At 45.9% G+C, this 21,858-nt stretch overlaps 1 protein-coding gene across 1 annotated transcript in view; it reads right to left on the bottom strand.

Annotated features, from left to right (window-relative positions):
- Xpd (general transcription and DNA repair factor IIH helicase subunit Xpd) overlaps window positions 1-21,858 on the bottom strand; it is a 48,457-nt gene that overhangs the window by 18,671 nt on the left and 7,928 nt on the right. The window contains exons 5-13 of the mRNA XM_084580714.1: window positions 21,614-21,727; window positions 21,385-21,498; window positions 19,124-19,177; window positions 18,483-18,545; window positions 12,041-12,164; window positions 4,180-4,276; window positions 2,781-2,890; window positions 977-1,000; window positions 745-887 (exon numbers count right to left, since the gene is read on the bottom strand). Of these exons, the coding sequence (XP_084436840.1) occupies window positions 745-887; window positions 977-1,000; window positions 2,781-2,890; window positions 4,180-4,276; window positions 12,041-12,164; window positions 18,483-18,545; window positions 19,124-19,177; window positions 21,385-21,498; window positions 21,614-21,727 (843 nt within the window). The remainder of the gene's footprint in view (window positions 1-744; window positions 888-976; window positions 1,001-2,780; window positions 2,891-4,179; window positions 4,277-12,040; window positions 12,165-18,482; window positions 18,546-19,123; window positions 19,178-21,384; window positions 21,499-21,613; window positions 21,728-21,858) is intronic.

Genomic DNA, 21,858 nt, shown 5'->3' with positions numbered 1-21,858 from the left:
GTGAATAACTGCCCCTGCCCGGCAATGAACAGTCAAGCCTATTAAGAGACTTCCACGAAGGAGACCCAGAAACAGACAAGCTTATTGTCGCAGGAGCGTGCTCGCAAACATGATCCATGTCTCTGCATTGGTGGTCAGGACATAGTGCTACTCACGACAGCAATGGACACACATGCCTGAAAAATGCTACATGCAGTGCGGAACACTGAGGCCAAAGTCAGGCACACAGATAGCAAAGCAATTAAAGACAAATGACCCAAGGCAACGTATGCTCCAGTGAGCAGAGCCTCAAAATGGATCCTAGTGCTTAAGTCTCAAAGACTCGAGATGGGTCCCCGTAACAAAGTCTCAGAATATCAATGAGCAGTTGGCTTCCTATGCCCCATTTTCAAAACATCAACGACTAGCTGATTAGCTTCAACTTTCTGCTAAAACCAGCACAACATTTTGTCAGCAGACAAGAACCCCCGTATTGAGTGCCAGCGAAGGAGACTTCGCTAGCATAGGGCTTGGAAAACCAAAGCTCAAAATTTTCTGCCAAAGAAGTTGACCAGCCTTGCAGCCATTTGTAGGTACATTACAGCGCCTGCCACTTCACTGCAATGACAATGCACGCACAATATCTCCGCAGTCACACAGCTAGATGACTGAGCAAAGTGCACGAAAGACAAAGCTTCCTACTCGGCGCAAAACAAACAAAGACGACCGCCGATACGGTGACCGAGCGACATGTTGGGCGCCCACCTTCTGGAGGATGTCCTTGAGAAAGGCGGCGGGGCTCTCTTGCACCATGTGCTGCGCCCGCATCCGCATCTTGATGTACTCCAGCAGACGCCGCAGGAAGCCCACAAAGTGCTCCGCCAGACGGATGTTGCCCGGCACCGCCTCTGCCACCCACCCCACACAACGATACCATTGAACCCCTCTTCTGCAGATGATGAGAGGAGGAGCAGGAATGGGAAGAGAGACCGCTTACCCTGAAGCACCTCATCAGGAAGAACTGCAAGAGAAGAAAGGGGAAGCAAGGTGTTAAGACTAAACTCAAAATGAAGCAATTGTACAACCGCTGTACGAGGCACATGAGTTACATCCGTGCAACTCGCCTGTACAAAATGGAAGTCCAGATCGCAACATAACTCATCAAGATAGACTGTCATTCACCGAAATTTCTTTTTCAGCTATGGAAACAACACTGAGCTGTTTTCAGCCACCTGGGCTTCTCTCATGTGGACTTGAAACCTGAGAACACAAGAAATTTCGTATTCCCCGAAACTGAAACACAACTACTGCAATCAGGGTCACAGATGACCTTGTGCCTTTGCACAAGGTCTTGTGTACAAGGTCTTGTGTACAAGGACCTTGCGATTGTGATGTTCCTTTTGCTCTACCTCGTGCCATAGTCCCCATTACTACTCCGGTGTCCAATTTAGAATAATTGGCACGCTCCCCACATGCACACCTTTCCAACTAAGAGCTCTAAGCAGTGATCATCCCCGGTGACAATGCCTATAAATGGCACTTCACACCAAGTTTTTGTAGCAGGACGGCACTGCAAAAATTGTCACCCTGCATATGTTTACTTTTACACGGTCAATGGATATATAGCGCATTTACTTTCGTAATAGACCACCTCACACAATGAGAAATTTTAAAAAATTAAAAAAAGCCTTAGTCTTTTGTGCGTCTGTCCATTTGGCGCAGTGCTGTGGTTGTCACAGTTCACAGTGCATTTCTTGGCAGCGCGCCAAGATGCTGGGTAGTGATAACACGCGGTCCCAAGGCCACTGTGGTAGAGCATCCGCCTCACATTCGGGAGGTACCAGGTTCGATTCCTATTACCCCTAAGTACCCATCAGTTTTTAATCGGTATAACATCTCCCGCAGCCTGGTGGTCAGCTCTTCTGGGGTGATATTGCTCAGGAAAAAGGTCATGGACCAAAAAAGGGCTACATATGGACTTCTGCCACACGAGGCGGACTTATGGTTGTCCGATGGTGCAACTACTAGTGACTGATGGATGAAAAGATCGACGATTCTAAAAAAAAATTTCGTCAAATTTTTGCCTGCGTAATGAAACCACCTCCCAAACTGAAGTCAATTTTTCTTGAAAAAAAAAAAAGTGGGTTCATTACCTAAGTAAGTGCGGTATATAGGCTGTTTTCAGCTACACAAACTGCTGTTTTGTGAATAGTTTTCCCCCAGACCTGGGAGGTACAAGGTACAATTTAATGAAACTTAATTGCATTGGTACATTGTAGTGCATGAGTACACCTATCAGTAAGCAAGTACTAACATAAAGAGCACGATATCTCATCTTGTTTCGCAAGGGTACCAAGCATACGCTCATGCTTCAGCGAACATTTTCCAAATTCTTCCAAAACAACTGAGGTAAATTCACAAGTTAAAAAAAATAAGACACCCAGAGTGCAAAAGTGTCAGTTGCTCAAGTTTCAAGCTGCGAATGTCCGCATACGCTTACAGATTCATCTGTTGTGAGAACAGACACCATTTTGTAACGTTCGACGCCAGTCCTTGCATCCTGCTTTTCACACCTGTCTTTACCACATGAACCGACGGAGGTAAGGAGGAATTAGATTGTTTCCTAGAATATGGTTACTATTAATGAATACTATTACTGTCATTACTATTATGACAACAAAGAGGTGGAACGTTTGACACCAGTCCTTGAGTGCCGCTTTTTGCACCCGCTTTTACCAAATGAGTAGACAAAGGGAAGGAGGAAGTGGGTTATCCATTCCTATGGCAACAAAGAGACGGACCCGGGTTAGCCAGGATGAGGTCGGACTCCCGTGCTTCCCGTGCCTCCCGCAGCCCTTCCAGCAGCTGCTCGTACTCCGTGCGCAGCTTCTCCGCATCCTGCTCCTTCAGCCTGAAAAAGAAGAGAGCCAGTGCACTCTCACAACTCCGCAGCACCAGGTGCATTTTCGATGCCCTTCCAGCAGTCAAAGGTGCCGACCTACAGTAAAGTGCTTCTGAATTCTGAATATCAGAAATAATCACTAAACAACCTGATTTTTAACGACTAAAGGACTGTTTAGCTAAGGAAACACCATGTTTTCGGCTAAAGAAGCACCACGGTTTAACCCTTTTCGGCACAGCTTCTACGTCTGTGCATGTGACTTTCCAAATTTTTTTTTCAAGGCGACTAGTACTGTTTTTGCAAAGTCAGTGATGTCAGAAGGGGTTAAGTGTAATGGTCTGCGCAAGCTACGGACAAAGGCTCCAGTTTTCCAAACTTGTCAAAGCAGAAGCATGAAGGACTAAGCCAAGGAAAAGCTTATCTGACGTGAAAAACTGGTGAGTTTTCTTGGCACCACTGGTGATCAGTGCACAGTTATACACCTCCCAATTTGAAAACACCATCTGCATAGAACGAACACCCCGTGGCGCAGTTCAAGAATTAACAAACATAAAGTTGTCTCAAAGTCTGCATTCAGAACTGAAGATGCTTCACTAGTGTATTAGCATCAAACAGCAATGTTGAAATGCTCATGTGTCACAACAGGGGTCCAAAGTAAGAGCGCAGCTTGGAGACTGCACAATGAGTAAGCTACCAAAGCGCGAAGGAACTTTCATCCTAGAGCACAATCAGTACAGAGGGGACGTTCTTTTGCATGTATAATGCCAGCAGACACTGAAAAGACATTTTCACTACATTCACAGTGGTTGTCAGTGTGACGCATTCAGAATGATGCTGGCAGTCACCACCAGACGCTGACTTGGGTGCAACAGAACAGCATCTGAATGGAGCAATCTTGCAATTTCAAAAACTTTTCTTTAAGCTTCATTTTTTACTGAAAAGGCCTCTATTTTTTCTTTCCCAGATGACAAGAACTAGTGAGATATGCGCAAGTATCCCAGTTACGTATACGAACCCCCTCATCACAACACTTGTGCCTTCTATTTTGCCAGAGTATTCGGTCACTTTTGCAGGTACCCAAAGGCTTCCTTACACAGTTATTGCCAGGGTCTCCTGATCAACACACCTTGATATGAGTACTGTCATGAGCAGAACGGTACCACTTGCTATGGTCTACCCTCTATGGTAGATTTTTAAAGAGGCTATAAGACTGCGACCACACTGTCCGTAATTTGGTGAACATGGACATTTCTGACAGCAACCAACAGCATGCTTTGCACCAAGGGGATGAAACTCACTCTTTAATGGTGTGGTCGAGGCTCTCAATGTTCTCCATGCTCCCCTCGACAGTCCGCTTGGTCAGCCGTACGCTCATGGACTCAATGCACACGTTGTCTGGACAAAAATAGACTCACTATTTGCCTAAGCGTGTACAGTCTGTGCTACTCTTGAAATTAAAAACAACACATGGTGGTGACACAAAGTATAGCTCGCAAGACAAGACAAGGCATCATAAGCACAGTCGTTTTAAGGCTTGTAAAACCATGACCACTTTACAACTATGCAGCTGGCTGGGAGATTGGAAACAAGAAGGGGGGCTCTCTACGCCTTTCCCCACCTCACTTGCTCCCTTGTTTACATTGTTTTGCTGTAACCTAACTTAGGGCCTCCATGTTTCCATAAAATCGATTACTACCGCGATGTGATAGGCCATTTTATGAAGATGACAACCACAAGGCACTGAAACAATCATAGAGTAGAGATGCTATGCATCATTTTGGTTTCAATACAGCAGTAATTTTAACAATAAAAAAAAGAAGCAGCTTGCACAAGTACCCTGCCGAGCTCAACTTGCTCGTTGGGTTCACTCTGCACCGAAATGCGAGAGGGGGTGTACAGTCAATTCCGGATATAGCGAATTATAGCTTATATTGAACTCTCAAAATCTCCCTATCAAAATCCCATGCAAAAGTATAGGAGTGGTGTTCTGCAGCCTTGGACACTTGCTGGCAGCGCTAACGCTGGCCAGCTGCCTGAGATGAGGTCAACATTGCTTTCAAAATGTGGCCTTCATTTTGACGTGTTTGCAACGCGGCTTGGCTGTCATGTGGGGAAGCCGACTATCCATGCAGTAACTGCGCAGTGAAGCTGCCCTTGCTGACCGAAAGCTTCCAGCGGCCCTCACTCTCTCAATTGGTCTGCTTCCCTGCTGGAGGAGACGTCGGAATCAACCACACCCTACTTTAACTAATGTTTTTGCTGCATTTCTAATGCCCTAGTAGCAGAATTAGACCTCATTTGATCAGCGGTCGCTTTTCCCAAAGCATGTTCACTGCTGCTTTGATGAACCGGGACCTCGACAGCACTTCTACCGAGCGGTGCGAGACGGGAGGTGCTAGTAATGAGAAATCCGACTACCAAATACAGTCGAACCTCGTTATAACAAAGTAGTTTGGGGCACGAAAATGTGCTCGTTATATCCAATATTCGTTATAAAAGTGTGCTCCCATATTGCCATAAATAAGTTTGCTAATAAAACGAAACAAAATGTGCACTAATATGGACAACACAAAGGTGCGAAAACGTTCAATTTTTTAATTAAAACTGGGTATAAGCACGAAATCCCGGGAACAAAAATGAATACTAATGGGATGTTGCCTCCGTGCACGGAGCCAAAGGACTCGGGAAGTGTAGCGCGCATGCATGGGTTGGTTGCAGTGGCAGAGGCGCGGCAGGGGCTCACGCCATGACGAGGCAATGATGATGGCATGCCAGTCACATGCCTGTCAGCCGTTGCACGGCCAGACTCGAGCAGCGGCGGTGGCGGCGGCAACGCTCGAGTCCGGCCATAGCCCTTCATGGCCTCCGAGATCATCACACGTGGAGGTGTGATCTCGGAGGCCATGGGCCATTGGCACTAGTAGTTTTTGCGGCAAGTGAACGCACGGACGATTTAAACACACTTCTGATGCGGGTGATTCAACTGATTAAAAAATTGCGGTTTTGATGTTTTTATGCATTTTTTGTCGTCTTAATGCGATAAAACTGCTTCGTTATAACCGATCTAGCGTCAAATATTGAAAATTTTCTCGTTATACAGAAAGAACTCCCATAGAAATTAATTATAGACCAACCAAACTTGAATTTTATTTCATTTTATCTGATAATTTGCTATATCCGTGTTCGTTATAGTGTGGTTCGACTGTATTTGAAGTGCGTGCTTGCACCCAAAGAGCAGCACGTGGTGGTGCAGCATGCCGGCGAGCACCACATCATTACACCTGAAATTGACTGTACAGTCGAACCCGGATATATCGAACTCGAAGGGGATCGCGAAAAAGTTCGATATATCGATAATTCGATATACAGAAATTGGCTTGTGACGGTACTTACAACGCGAAAACACGATACCGTATTTGCCACGTAATCAAACCCACTCGCATAATAAACCCTCTCTCCACTTTTGCACCCGAGAATTTGAAGAAAAAAAAATGCCTTAAGGCCAGCTCGCTCACATGCAAGCGATTGAGCGATCTCAGCGACGAGCGGCAGCGACAGAGCGAAAAATTTCCTACTTGTTGGAACTGCATCCCGCTCGCCGCTCGAGCCACCGCAGCAGCTCAAAACAAGGTTTCTGTGTCGCTGCGGCAGAAAATCGCGAGCGTTTTCGCTTGCATGCCGATGGCGCGCGTCACTCCATTTCGGTCGTCGCATCCACAGCTCATTTCTTGGCAGCGTGCCGAGATGTTGCGCAGCGATAACGTCAGGGCGCGTTTATCTTTTTATAGCTCCTCCGATGGCGGGGAGCGAACTTGGCTTGATTGCACAAGTCTGGTTCGATTTATCACGCCGTGCTTGGGGCGGGCGTCATGATCGCAGAAGCTGACGGCGTGCTTCCCTTGATTCATACATGCAAAGATAAACGGCTCCCGCCAAAAAAAAAAAAAATCCTGCCGCTTCTTAACGTTCGCAGCCGCCATATCTTGCGCTACGTCGCGCGTACAGCACAACGATAAGAAAGAATGACTCTCGAAAAAAAAAAGAGAGAGCTGCCGCTTCTTAACGTCCGCAGGCGCCGTAGCCACGTCAGCCGCCGCACGCAGAGGGTTCGCAACACAGGCTGGAGAAAGCGTTCCACGTCTGTCTGAAAACGGGCTGAGCTGGCTTGGCGCATGCATAGCGCGTGCTGATGGAGAGAGCTCGGCGAAAGAATGGGCACACCCAATCAAGTGGCTTGCAAACGTCATGTGTTGGCGCGCGGGAAACGATAACTGCAGATGCGCGCGCCTTTGGCAAATGGGCGCGGCGCTGTCCAGAACTCTCCCCTCTCGTTCCTTCCGCGCGTGGCTTGAAAACGTCACGCAGCAAACGGCCAAGAGTGATGCGATCGTCTTTGGGGAAGGCACACTTTCCAGTGCGTAGTGCGGAGTTCGATATATCGAACGACCGGCGAAATTGAGTTCGATATATGACGCGGCTTTCCTATACTTTTACATGGGATTTTCAAGGGGATATTCCGTGAGTTCGATATAACCAAAATTCGATATATCCGGGTTCGATATAACCGGGTTCGACTGTACTAAGCAACTACTTTTGAAGTACATACACAATAACAAATGCACAATTCAACTTTTGTTCGAGACCATCCCCACTCGCTGAAACATCTACTTCTACCGTTACTGGTAGCCAGTATGAGTGCTGCTATCTGTACTTTAAAGAACAAAAAACAGATAGACAGCAAGTGCTTTGTTTATTTAACTGAGCACACCTTGTGCATTCCGATCTTGAACTGAAATGGCAGCTACAGTCGAACCCGGTTATATCGAACCCGGATATATCGAATTTTGGTTATATCGAACTCATGGAATATCCCCTTGAAAATCTCATGTAAAAGTAATAGGAAAGCCGCGTCATATATCGAACTCAATTTCACCGTTCGTTCGATATATCGAACTCCGCACCACGCACTGAAAAGTGTGCCTTCCCCAAAGACGATCGCATCACCCTTGGCCGTTTGCCGCGTGACGTTTTCAAGCCACGCGCGGAAGGAATGAGAGGGGACAGTTCTGGACAGCGCCGCGCCCATTCCCCAAAGGCGCTCGCATCTGCAGTTATCGTCTCCCGCGCGCCAACACATGACGTTTACAAGCCACGTGCGTGGGTCTGTCCATTCTTTTGCCGAGCTATCTCTCTCCTTCAGCACGCGCTACGCATGCGCCAAGCCAGCTCAGCCCGTTTTCAGACAGACGTCGGACAAGGTCTATGTACAACTGGTCGCGCAACTTGGAAGAAAACGCGTGCAGCTGCCTACTGCCAGCGGCATCAACTCGATGATGAGGGCTCCTGCGAACTGTGAGGCAAATTACTAGCGCACAGAAAATAAGATCTGCCAGAACTCCAAAGAACTAGAAAGTAAACATAATATTCGCGCTCAAGAATGAATGCAGTTTTTTTTCTTGCGTAAGAAAAAACGTGTCACATTTTTAATAATAATTTAACTTGTTTCTAACGGCCTCTCTCGGCCACTTATTATCCGCTCGTAGTTGCCCAAAGCTCAAATATGGCGATAGGGCTCAGCCCAAAGCTTTTTCATCCGCGGAATGGGTGCATGATCGGCCCCGGTTCAACGTTCATCGTTGCGTGCTGCGTACAGAGTGGGTTATCTGTAACAAACAGTCAGTATTTCAATCTGCTGGTTGTGGTAGAGCTTTACAACAAGGCGAAGACTGTCTGTGCTCAATGAGAAGCTGATTGCCACTGCATGTGCGCATTTCCGGACGATGGGACAATGCTGCGTCACAGCTCGGCGGCTCGGCTCGGCCTCCTAGGCACGTCGCAAAAGTGGTGGCTTGTTTTACGGATACACGTCTGCATGAGCGGCGTATCGCTGCATGTTTTAATTGAACAGTGAAGGTGAGATTTTATTGCCCCCAAGACGCGTGTCGCATTGCGCAAAGCCTTCCGTTCCGCTCCCTTTGCTGCGTGTTTTGCTTACTGCGTCGTATTACCGCACCAACGTTCGCTGAACGTGCTTTAGCTGTTATTACAGTGATATTCCTATTGTCAATGGGATCTTTCTCATGAACATGTTAAATGCTTAAGTTGTAAATTTGTAGCCTCACATTGACTCCTCTCAGTGACAAATGAAGCGCGAGTAAAATAATGGAATCGTGAACAGGGCGAGATTTATTGGAGCGAAGCTATATCGTAGATATTTTCACTTCTCAGACGCATTAACTTCTAAATACTAGCAATCCCAATTTGAATTGCTTACCTAAGCTCTTACAGGTTGATGTTCTAGCGCTAGCGTTAGTTATTCCGTTCGTTTGTTTTTTGTTCTTTGACACTCATATGTACTTTGTTTGTTAGCAAGATCTTTTACCCTTTTATAATCTCACCGCGTCTCGTTGGGAGACCTACGCTCAGGTCATTTTGTTATCACGAGGATTTCATGAAGACCGTGACGAATGAGCGGTGGTCGCTTTCCTACACTTAAAGATTTCATTGTCGTGAAGCGTCTATGTAAGTAATCGTGAATTAATAAAGCCTGGCTTTCTATGCAGCACAGCTTCACTCATTTATGCCCTTAGTGAAATGCCTCAAGCCATGGTGATTCTATCCATGTGCTTGACGAATTCACTTGAAGGCCCTTGTTCACAAACGTGCCCGAAGAAATAAGCCCCACATGACGCGCGACGAAAGACCAGGCTAACGACGACGGAGGCAGAACGATGCTATGATAAGGTGGTTAAAGATGCCGTAACATTTCAGTTAACGTAAAACTTGACAGTAGAAATCCATGTCAAGTAAAGTTGGCTGAACAGTTACGGTGTCCATTTTTCTGCCTTATCCGAGCATCGTTCTGCCTCCGTCGTTGTTGGCCTTGTTTTTCGTTCAGAAGTAAAAAGACAATCAAGTTCCCCGCCAAAAGGACGTCACTGTGACGTCACAAGCAACGTCACGTGTTTGTTGTGCCTCACAGTTCGCAGGGGGCGCCGGGAAACTAAAGCCTCGCTCAGAGTCGACACGCAGGCTTCTATGGGAGTTACGCTACCATTTGTTCTACCATGCGTCGGACGCTTTCTCCAGCGTGTGTTGCGAACTCTCTGCCCGCGGCGGCTGACATGGCTATGGTGCCTGCGAACGTTAAGAAGCGGCAGCTCTTTCGTTTTATTTTTTTTTTTTTTTTGCGAGAGTCATCCTTTCTTATCGTTGTGGTGTACGCGCGACGTAGCGTAAGATATGGCGGCTACGGACTAAGAAGCGGCAGGCTTTCTTTTCTTTTTTTTTTTGTTTGGCTGGAGACGTTTATCTCTGCATGTATGAATCAACGGAAGCACGCGGTCTGCTGCTGCGATCATGACGCCCGCTCCAAGCGCGGCGTGATAAATCGAACCAGGCTTGTGCAATCAAGCCATTACGGGCACTCTGCCAAGTTCGCTCCCCGCCACCGGAGGAGCTATCGCTGCGCAGCATCTTGGCACGCTGCCAAGAAATGAGCTGTGGATGCGACGACCGAAACGGAGTGACGCGAGCCATCCACATGCAAGCGAAAACGCTCGCGATTTCTGCCGCAGCGGCACAGAAGCCTTGTATTGAGCTGTCGTGGTGGCTCGAGCGGCAAGAGGGACGCAGTTCCAACAAGTTTGAAATTTTTCGCTCTGTCGCTGCCGCTCGTCGCTGAGATCGCTCAATCGCTTGCATGTGAGCGAGCTGGTCTTAACGCATTTTTTTTTTTCAAATTCTCGGGTGCAAAAGGGGAGGGTGGGTTCATTACGCGAGTGGGTTGATTACGCGACACATGCGATATCGTTTTTTGGCATCGTAAGTGCCGTCACAAGCCGATTTTTGTATATCGAACTATTTCGCGATCCCCTTTGAGTTCGATATATCAGGGTTCGACTGTAGGTAGCTTTTGTTGCTAAGGCTAAAAGTGTTGGCAACGGTTAGCAAAAAGGTAGTGAAAAGTCCACCACCCTATCTATTACCCACTACTGTCAACATGAGGCAACATTCCAAACATATTGTATACTATGTATAAGGACTAACATATAGGAGAAAAGGAAAGGTCAGTCAAGTACCAGCAGCAGAACATACACATTTTGACTACTGCCTCATTAGCTCCTGAAAAGCAGATAATGTGTATATATATATATATATATATATATATACAGGCAACGACCATGAGAGCAACTGCAACCCTTTTTTTTTTTTGTGCAACGCACACGTGACACATTACGCTTGACATATTGTATGCACAATGTGTAGGCCATCTCGATGTCACCAGCCTTGAGGCAAAATTGACAATGACACCTTGTGGCTGCAGCTGTCTGTGGAGGCGACTGTGCCATTCACATCACACAGTGTTGCCCTCTCTGCTCGAAGGCCCGAATAGAGCAAGCACTAGTTTGTGCTACTATCCACACAGGGCGTCACAGATCCAAATGTAAAGCCTCTCAATGAACTAAATGTAACACCAAATTTCAAAGAATGCCACCACCCTCCCCTTTCCTTCACACCATCTCAATATTTGACCCTCACATTGGACAAATGCTGTTCGTTTCCCCCGTAGCTAAAAAAAAAAAGAAAGAAAGAAAGAAAGGAAAAAAAAAGCATCCCCAGCAAGCACTGATGCCATTCAATGTGATATGTGTCGCAATCACTCCTGAAGCATAAGTTAGTTTAGCACCACATAGAGGGAGCCACGATCGGAAAGCGAGAGGACAAGCAAGAGCAGGAGGAAGAGGGAGGACATGATGACAGATTATCGAGGGGCTTTAGTGCACCAGGTGCAGCATTACTTTCTTTTTCTTCATCCCGACACTCCTCCTCTTCCTCTGTGTTACGCTGTCAATAATGTCACAGGAGAAGTGCCCTTAAACTGCTCGCAGAGTAAAAAAGAAAAGGCGTCTTCCTAACTCATTTGAACAGCTGGACACAATAAAGGCTTCTTTGAAAAGCACACTAAATGCAGATGCTTATGTCACCAGCACTTCTTTCCCAACATGCCTTTTCCTAGATGAAAACTGATGTAGTGAGGCTAGAAAAGGATCACAGCCGGACAATGTCAGGAGGCCCGGAGATTTGAACTCCAAATCTTAGCCGAACAAAGCATGACGGCAAGCAATGAATAAGAGATTAAAGTCAAGCGCTACCCACCGATGTTGTGGGCCTCGTCAAAAATGACGACCGCATTGCGGCTCATCTCCTTGGAAACCACCTCGGCGATCTTGGGGTCCAGCAGGTAGTGGTAGCTGTACACCACCACCTTGGCCTGCATCACCTGAGAGGAGAGGGGCAAGAGGGGTCAGGAACAAGCGCAGGGTGTCGTACACACTTTGAGCACAAACATTACAAGCCATGCGAAAATTGTGCCCTTTAGAAGATCCTAAAAAAAATTGCAGTAAATGCTTGTTGTTTCAAACTTCAAGGGGGCCAGCGCCAGCACACCATGTGTCAGCAAGCACACCATCCCTGTATCTTCATGATAATGAAGTGGCCTTTTTAGACAAGCATGTTTGACTGCCAGAAGGTGATGGTAGCTCTGTACACTCAAGCTTGGTTTCTCAGAATAAAATTTCGTTGGAAGCGCAGCATTCGTCCTGTCTTGTGTGTTTTCTTCTTGTCGTTGTTTTATTCGTGCTGCGAATGGGTTTTAATATAAAAACAACCACATGTATTGCAGTAAGTTTATTCTGCGAATCACCGCATAATGGTCACCTGCGACAAGCACAGCATGACAGCGACTATTTTTCGCATTTATTTCTTTATTGTGTGCAGAATATAGGGAGTGCTGAAGCAGAACCTCTTGAAAACAGTAAAGGGCTCTCCGGCATCATTCATGGTGCTATGCAGTAGAAGTGCAGCCCCCTCACAAGCACAGCATCGTTTGTGAGGACAGCATGTGACACCATTCCAGAATGAAAGAACAACATGATTGGAAGCGAGCAAAACGCACAGCGGCACCAATCAGCATCCGAAACGGTGCACAGCTGGAATCAATTGACTGGCTGATGCGTAGTCAATAGCCGCCATTGCCACGAGCTGGTGCAAAGCTTAGAAAAGCAAAACCAAGATTATGGCACCATATTGAAACCAAGCAGTCCAACCAGTCTAAGAAACAGGGCTGTCCAATTTTTGTCATGCCAACCACTACCGTTAGATCTGCACCATGTAGCTCAGGTTTGAGCACGGCTATTATGGAGACCACCTGCCATGCCGACCATACCTAGACACAGCCTACTGTGGTGAGGCAGTTTGAATTAACCAGCGCAAATTAATGAGTGTTAGCCATGGGAATTGGCCAAAATTAACGTCCAATGTCTGAATTAGCGAATGTCCAAAGCCGTAGACATACAGTGAAAGCTTGTTAATTTGAACCTCGATAATTCAAATTTCGGATAATTCGAATTACACTACTTGGTCCGGCCAAGCTCCATAGAAATCTGTATACAAAAAAGGCCATTAATTCGAACACGAGTGGGTTCCGCTACGGATAATTCGAACTACGCACCGCCGCGTCTGGTTGGCTTGGCGCACATCACGTAGCAAAAAAAAAAAAAAGAATTACTTCCGCGATAGGGAGGCATAACTAGAGGCTGCGCATGTCCGAAACGGGGACAGAAGATAGAACCAGGTAAAACCATGGAAGAGTTGATAAAACCTAAATGGCACCATGACTAATGATGACAACAAACCAATTATTTGAGTGGCAGTAGACAGCGCCTGGCCCAATCGCTCATAGCATGATAAAGTGAACATACTGAAAAGGATACTTGCATAACCGGACAAGCGCTGGCACTTTGCCAAGTTCGCTCCCCCCCTGCTGGAGATAATGTCAAACGGTAAACATGCCGTTATCACTGCACAGCATCTTGGTACACTGCAAAGAAATGTGTTGTAGACCGTGACGGCGCGAAACGGAGAGACGCGGTAACGACAGATGTCTTTTTCTTTTTTCAAATTTTTGGCCACAAATCGGGGCTGGGTGGGTTCATTATGTGGGTGGGTTCGTTATGCGACTAAATACGATACATTTACTGTAATACAAATGGTTCTTGTCAGTTTTTTTGAGGCCATCCGATAATTCAAACATGGGATAATTCAAACTTTTTTTCTCGGTCCCGTGAAGTTCGAATTAGCGACCTTTACTGCATATATGTGCCAGGACCACACGGGCAGTTCAAAGTATTCACATTTCCAAATCAACAAGGGCTAAATTAATGAGCTTTCATTGTACTAAGGCCAGCTAGCTTTATCCATTTGCTTCCTCACTCGTTCATTTATTCATTTACACGCTAGGTATAGCTATGCTCTATAGCGAGGAGAGGCATAACAAAGGCGAGGGATGCGAAACATGTACAGTTCAGCCAATAAAGTCCCATGACTAGAAAATGACAAATAATTTTCCCCTCCCATTTAGGATATGCTATATATTTACATAAAAGAGAAAGACAGCAGTGATGCCCCATAAGAGATCGCAAGCGAATTTTGCACACTGACCACAAGTGGCTCACCGTTTTCACATGCAACATTATTTTCAAACGAAGACAAGTCCGTTTGTCGAAATGCTGGCCCGGCTTGGGCTTGCAAACTAAGGATCCCCCTCAACCCTTGTTCAGTGCTCTTTCATTTTCACGGAAAAAATTGATGAAAGAGTAACAAATAGGAAAGCACCAAAAGAGAGTGCTACAGTAGAACCCCTTTATAGTAGAGTCACTGGGACCAGCAAAAATCTTGACTATATCAGGATCTTTACTATATCAGTTGTTGGTGATGACATGGTCCTGAAGATGCTGTCTGGTAGTTAAATGGGCACTTACTGAACACGCCTTGTTGCTTAATGAAAAAATAAAACACTCTGAAATAGCTTCCATCTCTCTCTTATCATCTCTTCACACAATTTTTTTCAGTTATAAAATTTTTTTTACATCTTGTGGAAGTACCTCTTAAGCATGAGGACAACATAGCTCAAATACAACCAAGTATGATTTCCTGTGAAAACCAGCCTTGCATGAACACGGTGCCACATATTGCTGTTCCTGTCCTCTAAAAGGCAATAAATGATAAATGTATGTGGCACTCAAGTGCTGCAAGGACGCACATGCTGCACCTCCACTTCTTGCCACATGCTTCGTGCTGCACAGTGCTGTGAACATTCGCCCGCCCAATTCTTCCCCTTCCCTTTTTCTTGCTGCACTTTTACTATCCTTTACTTTCTGAACAGACTGCACCGCCTTCTTTCCATGTTTGTAAACAGCTTTAATTTTTCTCCTATGTGCTGCATGCTTTCCCTCACGGCTCCAAGGCTTCCGTAAAGTAGGCTTCTCCTGAATGCTGCTAAGCCTGGTGGTAAAGCCACTTAATAATTAACACTCGGTGTTATTTTTCTGTTTTTAAATTCTAGGTAGTGCGCAGGCGGCGATGTCATATCGTGGGAGTCGTCGCTGCAGCCAGGTGCACTTCACTATAACCGATTTTTACCAAAAATGTCTTTACTATAAAGGGAGAAAAATGTAAGTCGTCTATGGAAGATAAACTGGGACTTCAGTTTCACTGTACTACATCCGAATTTTTACTATATCTGAGTTTACTATAGTGGAGTTCTACTGTATTAACATACAGAAGTACAAAGTGTGGTGTTTCCTACACATGCATCTAGCCTATATGAAGCCATCATGCAAACTAACTACAGTAAAACCTGGTTACAAGAGACACTCAAGGGAAGCCAAAAAGGTGTCTCTTGTGACCAAGGTCTCTTGTAACCAAAAATTCCTAACTCGTATGTGTGGCAGTTTAGATTCCCTTATCTAAATACTGTTTTATATCAGTATCTTGTTTTGTTGCAATATGTCAGAAACCAAGAAAGAGTGCCTCCTTTTGACTGGGAAGTCAAAATGCCCTTATTGTTTCAGCCACTGTCATCACATTGCTGTGTGACTGAAACAACAGGGACATTTTGACTTCTCAGTAAAAAGGAGGCACTCCTTCTTTGTTCCTGACGTATTGCAACAAAACAGGACACTGATATGGAACAGAGTTTATTTAAGGGAATCTAAACTGTGGCACATACGAGTTGGTACGAGTCTGCTGCATTGCATGAGTGTGCCTGGGTTAATTGCGTCTCTTATAAATAGTGAAGAAATTACTTTAGGGACCTGCAAAAGTTGTCCTTAGTAACAGAGTGTCTCTTGTAACCATGTCTCTTGTATGCAATGTTGTTAACATGGCAAACATAGGAAAACCAACCAAACCATTTTCAAGTGTCTCTTATAACCGAGTGTCCCTTGTAACCATGTCTCTTGTAACAAGATTTTACTGTATACAGTTGAACCTCGCTACAACGAAACTGACGGGGCGCGCGAAAAATTTCGTTAAAGCGAAATTTCGTTGAGGCGAAAACAGCCCAAAAACACTGTGAGGTTGGACCACATAGTGCCAAAACATCATTTATTTCCAAAGAAGTCGGTCAGCTTCTTCTGCTTCTTTTTTTTTGCCACGAGTGCAGTGGCGCGACTTTCGCACTCGGTGAACAGTTGCATCGCGACGTCGTCATCGTGAGCAACTTTTAACGCTATTGATAATACCTTGATCCAGTGGCTGGATTAAAGCCGTGCAATTCGGCGGGAAGAATCTTACTTCCACGCTTTGAAGCTGAACGTCTTCAACGTTATGCGCCGAGCAATTGTCGATGAGCAAACAAACCTTACGTTTCTTTGCCGTCATGTCACGGTCGAAAGCGGTTAGCCACTCTTTGAAAACGGCCCGTGTCATCCAAGACTTCTTATTGGCAACATATTTGACGGGCAGGCTCTTGCCACCTTTGAAGCACCGCGGCTTCGCACTTTTGCCTATCACCAGTGGGCAGCGCTTGTCAGACCCGTCCATGTTGCAGCACAGGAGCACAGTCACACGCTTTTTGCTATGCTTCCCTCCGCTGCATGGCTGGCCCTTCATGTGAAGCGTCTTGGAGGGGAGGAGCTCGAAGAAAAGTCCCGTTTCATCGGCATTGTATATGTCTGATGTGGCATATTTCTCCATTAATTCCGGCACAGTAGCTGATGCCCAAGCAGATGCAGTGTCGGCGTCTGATGAGGCGGACTCGCCACACAGCACTTTAGCGACGATTTCATGCCTGGCCTTAAAACGGGTCAGCCACCCTGAGCTGGCTTTGAAATCATTGATCGTTGATAGCGTGCTCTGTGAGATGCCGAAGTCCGCTGCAACATCTCCCTTTTTCCTGCCGCTGGATGCCGCGCTGATAATCCGTGCCTTCTCTTCAAGCGAGAGGAACTTCCGCTTTCTAGATGAAGTCGCCATGCTCGCATTCATTACAGCGCATTAGCAGCACAAGCACGAGTGAAAAAAACTAGGGCAAACGCGCTGCTGTTGCCAGGCTGCTGCGTCCTTTGGCAACGGATTGGTTGCGGCTCTGGATTGGAAGAAAACGGGAGCTTGCCCCCGCGCCTTGTCGCAAGGCAGCCAGCCCGATTGTCATCAACACCAAGCTATGGCGGTGATCATGTGCGTTTCAGTGAGTGGATTAGTTGGGTCCAGCGAATGTTTAGCGAAACAAAGCAGCGTGGGCCTATGGAAGTACATAGATGGGCGGCGATATGCTTGTTTTATTGTAAGATATATTTTTAAATCGAGCTTCGCATAGCAAAAATTTCGTTGAAGCGGAAACGCGCCCCAAAAATGATTCGTTGTGATGAGAAATTTGTTCCATTACTTTGTATAGCAAGCTGACGGGGAATTGGAAATATTTCGTTGAAGCGAAAATTTCGTTGAAGCGACGTTCGTTGTAGCGGGGTTCGACTGTACAAGTGCTAGCAAGGCATCAGCTATAAATGTTTCTTTCGCTAAGTCCAGAACTTCAAACTTCAAAACAGTGAAGCTGTCATTACAATGAAGCGAAGATGGAAAACTAGGGATTATAGCGAACAGCACTGTCGCATCACCTATTGATAAATGTTGTAACAAAGGGCTCTCTGGTCAATAGGAAAACAGCTTCGTTCTCACCATCTCCCCATCTGCCAGAAAAAAAATTACACTACTACGCTCAAGTCTACTTAAGAACAGAAATGGTGAAAGCTAATCTACAGCATTGTTTTCACTAACTGCATCGTCACTGTCATCCCTACTATCCATCATCACTATCGCTAATATCATCATTATCAACCAAGTACACCATCACTGTCATCACTACTATCATCACTAAGAGCATCGTCATTGTCATCTTCACTGTCATCATCACGCTATACAATGAGAATAGCAATCAGTTTCTAACAAGCTTGGCGGAGTAGCGGTTTGCACGTTCGTCTGGAGATCGCAGTTTGATTGCAGGGAGAGGCTGACTTTTTATTTAGTGTCAGTTTGTGCGAACAATTTCTGCAAACATTTCAGCCTAGAAAGCCTTTCACAATCAAAACGTTTGCCAGAAAAATGGCGTAACACCACCAAAATGGAGCCGCAGACTTGCAGTTCAGTGCCAGCAAAGGGAAGTCCACCAGTCAGCAAGGGTGCCTGCCAGCACCAATTTTTTTCCTCAGGTGCCCCTACAAGGCAGCTAGCATATGCAAATGAGGAAAGGCTCACTCACTGCTTGGCGTGCCACGAAGTAGGGACAAAGCTGACGCTCCCGGCCATACTCCTTCAGGTCATCCTGCAAGTTTACAAAGAAAAGCCAAGCACGTCACATTCAGCACACTTGGTATGTGTGCGTGCTATCAGGCGGTTGGAGGACCTGCCATTATCAGAATACTAACCTTGATTTATTACAGTGTGCTGCCATGTAATTCAAGAGCCGCTGCTAGCTAAAATTGTTTACCCTACCTGCACAAATACTTTCGACCAACGATTGACTCAACTGAATGTCACCAAAACCTGGAAGTTCATTGCAAATGAGAATCATCAGCAATGAATCGGCAATGCTTCAGGTGCGCTTAAAGACTTCGGTAGCCGTGCAGAATCCACTCTCTCAGCGTCGTCCTCTTTCTCAACGCTTCGTCGTGCCCGCGTTCCTCGATCGTTGTCTTTGTCAGTGAGCACATCACTTTGATCCCGCGTTTTCCGGTAACAATATGCATAGTCTAGGCCTTATTCAAACACTTTACCTCAGTGATGTGATGTTTTGTGGTACAGTACTAGAATATGCAGTTACAACACTGGACAAGGTTCACTGTTTGAAGCATCGGTCTAATAGCAATAAAAAAAGCATGGTGCATCCCTCCAAAGACTTACCACGCTGTAGATGCCTGTGGGGAGTGGGATGTCTCGGCCTTGGCTGTCGAAGTTCTGCAACAGGAACGTTCATGCATAAAACCACTCGACGGACACTGTGCTCTTTTAGCTTCAACCCTTCCCGTTGCTCCGGTGTGCACACTCATCAGTGATCACGTGAGGCCACTGATCATGATCAACAAAAAAATTGTGTGGTTTAATATTCCGAAGTGGCACACGAGTGATGAGAGGTGCCATGGTGGCAGGCTCAAGGATTAATTTAGACCACTCGAGTTCCTTAAGATGTGCTGATATCACATTTCACACAATTTCACCAAATTACGGCCGCTACTGCAGAATCAAACCCTTGATGAGCAACCAAAGCCACTGAGTCACCACGGTGGATACATCATGGTCAGATCACACGATATGGTGATTGCATGATGGTGACGATCGCACGAGATCATATGACATGATCATGAGATAGCCAGGATACTGCATGAGATACTATCAACCAGGCAATCTAAACATTCAGAAGATAACGGGGCGGAGGCATGTACCACAAAGTGTATGTGGCCTGGTGTTGGTACTTGTCTAGTTTAATTAAAACCGACTTTACTAACGAGGCTTTTCTCACTAAGAATATTCCACAGTAGGTTTTCTGAAGATTAGTTTTGAAGGGAGAAGTTACGTGCCAGCGGCCTCTGAACTCCACCCCTTTCTGTACGAGCCACGTGGTGCACAAGGTACATCTCAAGATAAATAATTTCTTTGCAACGCTCGCAAGTTGCCACGATAACTCACAATGGACCACTTCTGGAAGACGGAGTGTTTCTTGAGGTTATGCAAAAAACAGCACAACAACGGAGACAAGGCAGTAGAAAGAAGGCGGGACGGGATGGTTGTTGTGCTGTTTTTTGCTTAATTATGTACCAACTCGCTCATCTCACAGTTTTACTGAAGTTTATTTCTTGAGGTTCTTTCGCACCACCATTAATAATGTATGCAATGCAGATCTTCCAAGAGCACTGCCACCGTCACTCTAATATGCGCAATAAAACCAAATCACTCGTCATTCCCAAAATGAAGAGGACACGAAAATGGGTGCCTGGCTCGCAGTGTTTGCCCTGATCATTTTTCAATGATGCTTGTCTTTAGCAGTGCAGATGCTATTACTGCTGACACAGTGCATTGTTCCCAACGGTTTCGGGCAGACACCATGCTTAGAGGGTCAAACCCTCTACACTTGCCATTTACTTTCTCACAGCATGACCCAAAGATTGCAACAAATACGATGAATGGCTTGGTAATGTGCCATAACAGCCCATAAAAACGCTCTAAAAGAAGTGAATATCTAATGTGGCGGACACTGCATTGTGAAATGCACACCAGAAATAATGCATATTTTGAAAAATTAAACTGTTTTCATGCACCGTTCCTTTAAAAAACTTTGTCACGAACATGCATTAGTCACATGAAAAAAAAACTAGAAGCTCCTGATAAAAGCATAAATCAGTACAAATGTTCTAGCTTTCTGAGAGCTGCGATAGCTCAGGCAACGTTGCCTGCAACCAGAAAGCATGCACACATAATGGATTTTTTTTTTTCTTTATGTTCAGAAAATTATTCTGAACACAGTCAGAGACAACTTTGAGGATCTTGTCTGCACAATCAGGAAGGTGAGCTGAAATCTGGCAGTCTTCCAGACAATTTTGGAGGGAGTTGGCAGGTGCAATGTTCTAAAATTGAACATTGTTCTCCTCATAGCTTGAACTACTAAAAGGTGGCTGGTGTTTTACAAAATGCCTTGACACCGTCATGTTTCACTGACATAAAAACAAAACATGGCAGCTTCAGTACAAGCACATGCCCAGGTGTTCCTGATCCAAGTGCTACGAGAGGTCTTAGAAAAGTTTTAGTGAAATGGATGCAGCAACAAGCTTCAATTTGCTATGCCAAGCCATTGGCATATGTTGTCCACTGCTTCTTCCAATCATTCACTTAAGAAAAATTCCTTCTAACAATACCTAGAATTTAGCTGAAGTTTCAACGCATAGTCTGAAGGCCGCTTCCTTTCCTTCTGTACGCTAGGTACAAAGCAACGTTCGTTCACAAGACCCTTCACCATCCATCAAGCATCTCCCCAATCCTGAAACCCAATCCTGAAACCCTGAAAATCACCCAATCCTGAAACCTGGGGCCCAGACAGCTCTCCTGTCGCACACAAGGTCTACACACACCAGCCACTGTAATGAATGAAACACAAGACTTGGGTAACTCACCTCGAAAAATAGGCAGCACTGGGTTTCTGGATCGGTAGCGTGGGCACGACGATATGAAGCAGTCAGGCTGAAGCACCGTCCATCCACCACACGACCATCTCGCTCCAGGCTGACCTGTAGGCATAGTGGTTTATCTCTTAGTGTCATTCGTAGATGCTACAAATTGCCAAACGGGACTTTAGCACCACGAAATTACAAGTGATTCACAGTCTTTCTCGACCTCCCTAACCTGTGGATGGATGCAGAGGTTCTTTCGGGAGGTGAGGCAGAGGCCCAGCAGCTCCATCTCTTCCCCGGTCTCTCGCTGATAGTGCTCCAGAAGTCGGCGGAGCTCCTCCACCACCTGCATGACACCAGAGATAGACACAGTAACACCAGCAACGCTCCCTCATGGTGAAAGCCCGAGTTTAAAAGTAGGAGTGGTAGTCAGCTGAATACATACAAGATATCCTTACTCACATGCCGGTCCCTAAT

This window comes from Amblyomma maculatum, chromosome 10 (assembly GCF_055883805.1).
Source record: "Amblyomma maculatum isolate TAMU_Amacu chromosome 10, ASM5588380v1, whole genome shotgun sequence".
Classification (NCBI taxonomy): Eukaryota; Metazoa; Arthropoda; class Arachnida; order Ixodida; family Ixodidae; genus Amblyomma; species Amblyomma maculatum.
The sequence above is the reverse complement of the archived record's forward strand: the minus strand, read 5'-3'. Positions and strand labels throughout refer to the sequence as shown.